At 46.4% G+C, this 9,987-nt stretch overlaps 1 protein-coding gene across 1 annotated transcript; it reads right to left on the bottom strand.

The window, feature by feature from the left end:
• Positions 1-8,100: 8,100 nt before the first annotated feature.
• On the bottom strand, positions 8,101-9,729 carry LOC127034463 (zinc finger and SCAN domain-containing protein 29-like). Its single transcript, XM_050923344.1, has 2 exons — positions 9,304-9,729; positions 8,101-8,263 (listed from the first exon to the last, which is right to left on the bottom strand). The coding sequence occupies exons 1-2, from the start codon at positions 9,707-9,709 to the stop codon at positions 8,205-8,207; spliced, it is 465 nt and encodes a 154-aa protein (XP_050779301.1). The 5' UTR covers positions 9,710-9,729; the 3' UTR covers positions 8,101-8,204.
• Between the last annotated feature and the right edge of the window lie 258 nt (positions 9,730-9,987).

Here is a 9,987-nt window from a genome sequence, read left to right as displayed (position 1 = left end):
CATGTTGTTAAGTCTTCTTACGCCATTTTCCATGGGGCTGTGGGCCCTCATCATGGAACAGTTGAATCTGACACTGCTTATCCTGGCCATGGTCTGTGGGAAGGAAAGATGGTCCAGTTATTTGGTCACTAGCCTAGGATGGCTGAAGACCCATGTTTAAGTCCTTGCTCTGCCACAGACTGCCTGTGTGACTGGACAAGCAACTTAGCCTGATTTTCCTCCCTGTAAGTGCCTCACAGGCCATGAGGCACTTAGATGCTACAGAGATAGGGCCATATAAATACATAGAGAACTAGGCAGAAAACTCTTGAAGTCAGTTTGACATCTTCCAACAGTACCAAGTGTCCTTTCCCCTACAATAGGAAGAAAAGCCAATACAGCTTACTGCTCTGGTAAGACGAACAAAACTTGAGAGCCCTTCTTACATGTTGCAGTTCTATAAGAAAAAAATGTGTATAGATGCATACTTAATATCAGGTTGCTACACAGATTTTAATATTCATCTGGAAAAGGTATGATGAGATTCCAAGAAGTGCTGGAGTACTTAATCTCTTGGTTAATATTTAAATAACATATCCAGTCTCTAGAGGCTGCCATCTAGAGGTTGATGACCTGAATTTCAGAAGTGCTGAGCACCCTGGTCTTCAAGAATGTCTAAAATCAAGCCCTAAACATTGATATCTTAAGAATTAGCCTCACAAATCCCCCAAACAGTCAGTGACTGATCAAATGCAAACACACTGAGAATGCAGCTAATACCCAGGAATGAAGGCTAAGGTTTCTGTGTCAATGGATTGTATATTTCTCTGATACTAATGTTACTCATTTCATCGATGGTTGCAAGGATTTTGAGATGGGTGGGGTTTTTTTTTAAAAGAAAGTTTAGCAGAGATTCTGTGGTTGTGCCTGAGCTCTTGCAATGTTTCTGACAAGTCTCCATCTCATGCTTATTATTCACCGTTGCAGTATAGTTTTTATTCTTGTAATCAGGCTTAAATGAGGACCTTTGAGTATTTCCTGAGCAAAGCAGTGGCTTGCAAACTGGGAGTGAAGAACATGCACTCCCACTTTGCTTCATGCACAAAATAAAACGTAGGCAGCCATGGCACATGTAAAGTCAATTTAAATTAAATTTAAAATGGTAACTATCCCTATAAAATCCCCTGGTATCATGTTACTTTTTCCACATAGGATCACACAGTGATTGAATGCTTGACTTCAGCAAATCACATCTCTCCCCATCTTTGAATCATAACGTAAGAACATAAGAACAGCTGTACTGGGTCAGACCAAAGGTCCATCTAGCCCAGTGTCCTGTCTACCGATAGTGGCCAATGCCAGGTGCCCCAGAGGGAGTGAACCTAACAGGTAATGATCAAGTGATCTCTCTCCTGCCATCCATCTCCACCCTCTGACAAACAGTTATAAGTTGCCTAAATTTAAATAGCTTTCTTTAGAGACAGTGGGTTCAGACTGTTCCACAATTTTGTACAACCAGGACATTTGAATGAGGTTAGCTAATAGTTCTGTATTATCTACCAGCAGTTTTTGACAGTGCAGATCATGAACTGCTGCCGACTCATGTAAGAGAACTGGCAGACTTGGGCAGCCTCCCTTTGCTCCCACCCTCTTGGACAGATCTGAGAACATTGCAATCTAATGGGCAACTGCTCCTCTTGCCTGAGAGGCCCCAGGGTTCCCACAAAGCTCAAACCTTTGGTCAGCCTGCAGATGAGAGTGTGAGGCATGGTGTGGACTTCACTGCCATCAATAAGACACGTCAGTCTACCTCTCCTTCTCACTGAATGCAGACTAAGCCATCACCCAACTTTTCCAATGTCTCGGAGGTAAATCTGGATGAAAAGCAGCTGGCTGAAGTTCAGTGCAGGCAAAAGAGAGTTGGTGCCGGTGGAAAGAGGAAAACATTTCAAAGCACTAGTCAAAGACATCAGCTAACCCTGGTGCACTGAATGTGCTGTCCTCCCAGTTGTCAAGATGGAGTGCTGTCTCCATGTGCTGTGGGATTCATCACTGCTCCTGGACATCCAACTAACAGCAGTAGTTCCACTCTTTGACTGCATGCCTCTCTTTTGCATATTCCTATGAGCCTAATGTTTCTTACCTCCAGTTTTCTTTACCGCTGTAAGCTCTGTCTGCACATGGGGGCCAAGTCCATGAGGAAAACTCTAGATATCATAACACAAGGCAACTCTAGGAGGCCCATCTTCTAGGTAAGACAGACCAGCAACAGTACATCCCTTCATTGAGCCGTGCTCAGCACTACTCTTTGTCCAACATTAGATCTGTTTCAAAGTCCAGATCCTAATTTTCAAAAATCTGGGCCAGGCTTTCATTATCTCAGGACCAATCTCTGTGACTTGCAATCTACAAGAACTTGCGGCTGATGGAAGCTGAATCAATCATGTGCCTTTCACTATGGAATTAGATTTGTATGCAGAGTATATGTATGTTATATACACAAACTGTGAAGAAAGGGAAAGCTGGGGACCAGGACCTTCAGGGAAAATTTTGTCTATGTAATTTTCCTGGCATTTCAGTTAGGGGTGCACTAAGAATGCATAGAGGTTGCACATGAGATACTGTGCCTTTGTGCATTGTTTAACAAATACTACTAACAGCAGGTTGGCATCTGTATCTTAAATATATACTATTTTCACACATCTAATGTATTTAACTATAAAAAAGAACTGGTGCAGTTTATGACTGGGCCTCATGCTGCGTCCAATTAAACCTACTGTTTCCAATCAGGTTTAATGTGGGGATAAAGTGAATGCTCCCTGAGATTTGAGAGGAGGATAATTTGTCAGTAATAATAAGTGTAGACAAACAGGATGTTCTACAGTGCAGGGGCCTGATTAGAACCAAATGTGCTTCAAGGGATCATCTCTAAACTCTTGACTGCAAATGGATTTATCATTATTTGCAATTTGCTGAATTTCTTTTGCAGTCATTTGCAACCTTTGCAATTATTCCCAACTCATGTGGAAAAATAGTAGCCAGGCCACTGGGTCACCCTAAGCCGTCTCTGTGCTTTTTTTCCAGCATGATTCAGCTTTATAACCTGTCAATGCAAGGACATCCTAACAGGAAAGGGAAGAAGTCTTGGATTTTCAGCCAGGCCCCATCCCACTTCCTGATAAGAGCCCATCTAGCTGCACTTAACGTTGGCATAAAGTACATTTCCTAATCAAAATGGAGTTTCCTCCAAAAGGTGAATTCTTTCTTGATGAACTTTACCATGGAAACAAAATTGTCAATCATCATATCATGATCCAAAAAGTCCCTTCAGGTTTGGGAGAGCTGATCAAGAAGAAATGAGGAAGGTTTCAGACAATCCCAGCTGTCAGTTTTAAATTAGACCAAAGATCAGTCTAATAACCTCCCTTTCCTTTGGGGATAGAGAGGGCTAGTTTCTTGCTTCTTGGCCAGACTGAAAATTCAGTAACTCAATGCTTGTTACTTAAGTTATAGTCCCTGAGAAATCAGTGGTTACCTGTTGCTAAAGGACTGCTTTTGTTCATTAGAGAAGAACCAGCCTGAGGTCTATGAGCAGAACAGTTAACATACTAGCAAACCACTAATTAACTTAACACAGAAGAAAAAGCCCATTTCAAGGCAAAATGTTTCTCTAATTCACCATCATTCAGTGTTCACAGCAGTACAATGGATTGTGTGTAGGCTTGGCAGAATTTGATTTTTTTAAAATCATTTTTGACAGATATGATTGATGATTATTTTTAAGCTTTTTTTCAAATTTTCTTAGTTTAAATTTTCAGAGTTGTGGGAAATTATGGGGAGGAGGTCAACAATAATTATTTAATATCTGTAGATGTTAAGATTGAAAAAGTTAAAGCTTCTATAATCATTAAACACAAATTGTCACCATCACATGTCAAAATATATAAGGTGAATATCCTTAAATCAAACTCTAATAAGTTCTCAGGCAACATTTTTTCTCACTTTGCCTGTCTATAGATTTAGATGATTATCAGTGGAAATATTTTGTCGTGTGTGTGTGCGTGCGTGCATGCGTGCGTGCGTGTGTTACTGATAAAAATCAAATCCTTTCAAACCTCTGGTGAGAGTAGCTGAACGGGGCTCTAACTTTGGGGAGCATTTCTGTAAATCTACATTAAATTTGCAAAAGCATAGTGCAGTTCACTAGCCCAAATGCAAATCTGTATTATGTATTGCCAACATCTCCCTGTAGTTCTGGGATTATGTTTCCCCAAGTGATGTGCCTTCTGTCTACTGCCTTTGAAGATCTGTGACCTCACAGCAAAGCAGAAAGCATGCTGGGACATCTCTTTCAAACACGTGTTCCCAATCTCATTCCATTTTTGTTTTTTTTTCAAAGATGGCCTTGACCTAATGGGAATCTTTTATGCTTTTGGATCAGCACCTGAGCCAGCCTCCTGAATGATCCAAGGCAGGGGCGGCTCTACGCACCACCTAAGCAAGCACCTGCTTGGGGCAGCCCATTTGCAGGAGCGGCATGGGAGCTGAGAACCAACAGGGGGCTCTGGGAGCTGTACCTCCTTGGTTAGCTCCCTGCCTATAGAGCCAGACCTGGAGCAGGGAAAGAACTACATTTCCCAGCATTCCCTTGGCCACTACCAACTGGAAAGGAAAGAGGGGGACCTCATGTGGCAGCGTACTGTAGGGATGCCATATTTTAACATTCGAAAAATAGGACACTACAGGGGGAGGGAAGCCCCACCCTGTCACCATCCACTCCCTCTGACTGCCCCCCCCAAACCCAACCCATCCAACTCCCTCCCCTGATCACCCCCTCCTCTGCCCCTAACTGCCCCTTGGGACCCTACCCCCTATCTAAGCGCTGCTGGTCCTTGTCCCCAACTGCCCCCTCCTGAGACCCCCCTCAACTTCCCCCCAGGACCCTACCTGTCCCCTGACAAACCCCTGGGACTCCCATGCCTATCCAACCACTGCCTGTTCCCTGACTGCCCCCCCTAACCTCTGACCCATTTTATAAATCATAAAACCCATATTTTATAGGATAAAAAGTATTTATCCTACTTTTTCTACAGCAACTGTAACTTGCTGTAGAAAAAGTAGGATAAAATTGAGCAAAAAATGCTTCCCAGTGGTTTTTAGGACTGGAATTGCTATTTTCAACAGCCATTGCCTTTCTTGTTTGTTTGTTTGTTTAAAAGGAAGACAGTGATATTGCATTGGCAAATTCCCCATAGAAAGAAAGAGTGGAACAAAAGAATAATAAAGGCACCTCAACTTTTCCTCATTATTGAGGACAGTCTTATAATATGCATCCAGATATCCTCCAATCACACAAGCTGAAAATTGTTCCACTTTACTGCAGCTCTGTAACCATATGGGAACCAATCCTGTCTTGTGTTTTGTGCACATCCAAAATTCCTGCTGAATGACCCACCCTAAGCCCACGTCCACACTACAGGGTAAAATCGATGTTATTAAAATCGATTTTATAAAGCAGGCTTTATAAAATCGATTTTGCGCGTCCACACTAGGGCTACTTACATCGATGTTGAGCGTCCATGTTCCCTGGCGTCCATCTTTTCCCTGAGCGTTGCACTCTGGGTACCTATCCCACAGTTCCTGCACGGGTCCCTGCCCTTTGGAATTATGGGTTACTAGCCCAGTGCATGATGGGATCAAAGTCCCCGTCCTGGGTGGTTCTGGGTACAGCCCCCCCCCCCCTTCCTGTAAACGGCACACAGTCAGTTCGCGCTGTTTTTACTGGCTGCAGTGAGGGAAACGCCATTTTGCAGCAAGCATGGATCCAGGTCTGCTCTTGTCCTTGATCGCGAACGCTGTAAATAATTCACGCATTCTCGTTCTATCACTGCTGACCCATGATGCAGAAATGCAAGAGAGAATGCTTGAATGCGGGGACGACAGCGATGACGAACTGGAGAACGAGTTTTCTGACTCCCCGGGCCCCTGCACGTTGGAGCTCCTGACGGTTATGGGTGAGGTTCTACCCGTTCCGCGCCGCTTTTGGGCACGGGAAACAAGCACTGACTGGTGGGACCGCATAGTCCTGCAGGTGTGGGACGATTCGCAGTGGCTGCGGAACTTTCGCATGCGTAAGAGCACTTTCTTTGAACTTTGTGACTCGCTTTCTCCTGTCCTGAAGCGGCATAATACCAGGATGAGACCAGCCCTCACAGTGGAAAAGCGAGTGGCAATAGCCATATGGAAGCTTGCAACGCCAGACAGCTACCGGTCAGTCGGGAATCAATTTGGAGTGGGCAAATCTACTGTGGGGGCTGCTGTGCTGGAAGTATCCAAAGCAATCATTAAGCTGCTGCTTCGAAAGGTTGTGACTCTGGGAAACGTGCAGGCCATTGTGGATGGCTTTGCTGCAATGGGATTCCCTAACTGTGGGGGGGCCATAGATGGAACCCACATCCCTATTTTGGCACCGGAACACCAGGGTGCCCAGTACATTAACCGCAAGGGGTACTTTTCGATGGTTCTGCAAGCCCTGGTGGATCACAAGGGACGTTTCACCAACATCCACGTGGGATGGCCAGGAAGGGTTCACGACGCACGTGTCTTCAGGAGCACTACACTGTTTAAACGGCTGCAGCAAGGGACCTACTTCCCTGATCAGAGAATAACAGTTGGAGATGTCCAAATGCCTATAGTTATCCTTGGGGACCCAGCCTACCCCTTGATGCCCTGGCTAATGAAGCCATACACAGGCAGCCTTGACAGTGCTCAGGAGTTGTTTAATTACAGGCTGAGCAAGTGCAGAATGGTGGTAGAATGTGCATTTGGCAGGCTTAAGGCGAGATGGCGAACGCTTCTTACTCGCTCAGATCTTAGCCAAACCAATATCCCCTTTGTCATTGCTGCTTGCTGTGTGCTCCACAATCTCTGTGAGAGCAAGGGGGAGGCCTTTATAGCGGGGTGGGAGACTGAGGTAAACCACCTGGCCGCTGATTATGCGCAGCCGGACACCAGGGCAATTAGAAGATCTCACCAGGATGCTGTGCGCATCAGAGAAGCACTGAAAAGTAGCTTCCTCATGGGCCAGGGTACAGTTTGAATGCTGATTTTCCTTTCAATTGATTGCTGCCCTCCCCGTCTATGCGGTGTTGCTGCTGCAAGATACTTTGCCTGCAGCATTCCTCAATTGCTTGCTTAGGTTACTTGCGAGAGCTGTCCATTGGAAAACATATAATTCTGTATTTCCCAATTATTACCTACCTCCACCATTAGCTGCTTCCGTCTGCTGCTAGGCACAGTACCTGCAACCTTCCTTAACTGCTTTTTTATTGAAAATAAAGTTACTACTATTTGTTACAAGAATTGTGTTCTTTATTTAAAATCAGACCCTTTCATCAATCAAGCATCATGCTTGTTGTTACAATACTGTGCATGAAATTTCATAACTCAGCGTTCTATGGGGGACGTAGCGAGGGAGGTTTGGAGGAAGGGGGAGGGAGGTTTGAAAGAAGAAAGTGCATCAGAGAAGACAGAACAAGAATTCTCATGGACCAGGTTACGGTATGGCTGCTTTCTTTGTTTTCCCTTTATTACCCATATCCCCAATTGTCAAATCCTGATGCTGATAACTAGCTTCCGTGCAGCTTTCCAAAGCTGCTTGCTTTAGTTCATTACCAAACTACAGTCACACTGCCTTAATAGCATGACCTGAGAGTAAAAATAGGCAAAGGTGCCATGGGAGAAGTTTGGATCATTAGAGGAGGGAAAAAACAGGACACAAAGGGCTTTTCAATCTAATGAAAGCCTTCTGGTTGGAGTGTCCGCAGCAGTGGAGGGGGCTGGTGCAGAGAGCCTTCCCCCACGCGTTCTTACACGCCTGGTTCTGGAAGGTGTGGGACAGGGTGAGTACTGAGGGAGGTTATACACGGGCTGTAGGGGCATTCTGAAACCACGGAGCTCTTGCAGCATATCGCGGAGGATGTCAGTCTGATCACGAAGAAGATCCAGAGTTGCTGCTCTCCAGCGCTGATCTTCCTGCCACCTGACATCATTTTTGGCGTCCCTCCTGTCTTCGCGTTGGTCCCTCCTGTCTTCGCGTTGACTGGCAGCCTCCCTGTACTTTGCGACCAGTTGCTTCCAGTCTCCCTGCAGAGCTCTCTCTGTACGGGTTACTGCCATAATTTCGGTGAACATGTCCTCACGCGTCCTCCTTTTCCTCAGTCTTCTTATGATACCCCCCCCCCACGTAGATGAGAAGCGAGAGGGAGGCTGGAGAAATGTGCAGCTGTGTGTGGGGGGGTGGGGTTTGGAAAGAGTGATAAAAGAATCATAAGAGACACATTTCACACAACCATGCATACAGTCTTTCTCCTCACTGACCTGTGCCTGTTACCGAACCTTGAACATTTTACTTTACCACAAGGTCACCTTAGGATTCCTTTAATACTTATTGCTTGTGGCTGAGGACAGAGAGTTCTGCTCAGACGCAGGTCAGGGGAGCACACAGACCGTGCCCGGAGAAAATGGTAAGTTAATAATGGCTAGTAATCCCTGTAGTAGATTGTACTGGTAATCAAGCTACTCTCCTTCCCTGCTTTGCTCTCGCGTTCCCCGAACAAGCAGGTCTCCTTGCCTGCGGTTTGCTCGGTGGTTCGGGGAACGGGAGAGCAAACCACGGCGAAGCTACTCTCCTTCCCCGGTTTGCTCTCGCGGTCCCCGAACAAGCAGGTCTCCTTGCCTGCGGTTTGCTCGGTGGTTCGGGGAACGGGAGAGCAAACCGCGGCGAAGCTACTCTCCTTCCCCGGTTTGCTCTCGCGGTCCCCGAACAAGCAGGTCTCCTTGCCTGCGGTTTGCTCGGTGGTTCGGGGAACGGGAGAGCAAACCGCGGCGAAGCTACTCTCCTTCCCCGGTTTGCTCTCGCGGTCCCCGAACAAGCAGGTCTCCTTGCCTGCGGTTTGCTGGGTGGTTCGGGGAACGGGAGAGCAAACCGCGGCGAAGCTACTCTCCTTCCCCGGTTTGCTCTCGCGGTCCCCGAACAAGCAGGTCTCCTTGCCTGCGGTTTGCTCGGTGGTTCGGGGAACGGGAGAGCAAACCGCGGCGAAGCTACTCTCCTTCCCCGGTTTGCTCTCGCGGTCCCCGAACAAGCAGGATGAATCCGCCCTGTTACAATGGAGACTTTTCTAAAAACCACCTCATGGGTCACTGTTTTAGGAAAGGTTTTTAATCTACTTGGTCAGTGACTCTAAGTACAGGTACTGATTTGAAGCACCCAGTAAAAAAGGCTTACATTAAACCAAAGCTTTTAGTAAAAAAAATTACACTCACCAGAGGACGGTCCCTCAGCTTCATTTTCTGGAGTACTGCCTTGAGATGGCTGGCAGGGAACCTCAGTAAGGGTGAGGAAAAGATCCTGGCTGTTTGGGGGGATAAAATGCTCTGTGCTCTCTGCTGGAGCCTCCTCCTCTTGGTCCTCATCATACTGATCATCGCCATCAAATAAATCTTCCGTAGTTGCAGGAATCACGACACCCACCTCTGAATCAACAGACAAAGGGGGGTTCGTCGTTGCGCTGTTCCCCAATATTGCGTTAAGCTCGTCGTAGAACCGGCATGTTTTGGGGGCAGAGCCTGACCTGCCCTTTGCTGCTTTGGTCTTCTGATACGCCTGTCTGAGCTCTTTCACTTTCACTCGGCACTGTAACGAGTCCCTGGTATGTCCCCTCTCCCGCATGGCATTAGAAATTTTTTCAAAGGTTTTCTCATTTCATCTGCTCGAGCGCAGTTCTGAAAGCACTGACTCTTCTCCCCATACAGCTATCAGATCGAGTAACTCCTGTGTGCTCCATGCTGGAGCTCTTTTCCTATTTTCAGGAGACTGCATTCTTCTCTCTGCTGCTGAGAGCTCCACGCTGTGCAAGCAGGAAATGGAATTTCAAACTTCCCGGGGCTTTTCCTGTTTACCTGGCCAGCAGAAGAGTACCTTTACCTGTGTAGAGCGGCCACTAGAGC

Source organism: Gopherus flavomarginatus, chromosome 14 (assembly GCF_025201925.1).
Source record: "Gopherus flavomarginatus isolate rGopFla2 chromosome 14, rGopFla2.mat.asm, whole genome shotgun sequence".
Lineage (NCBI taxonomy): Eukaryota > Metazoa > Chordata > Testudines > Testudinidae > Gopherus > Gopherus flavomarginatus.
This window is presented reverse-complemented; position numbering and strand designations above follow the sequence as displayed.

What these genes read in the sequence shown, in the direction of transcription:
- LOC127034463 (XM_050923344.1), bottom strand. Translation starts at nt 9,709, where the DNA reads ATGCGGGAGAGGGGACATACCAGGGACTCGTTACAGTGCCGAGTGAAA. An exon ending in AGCTGAGGGACCGTCCTCTG is followed by an intron (nt 8,264 to 9,303) that starts GTGAGTGTAATT and finishes CCCCACACACAG; the next exon opens with CTGCACATTTCTCCAGCCTC.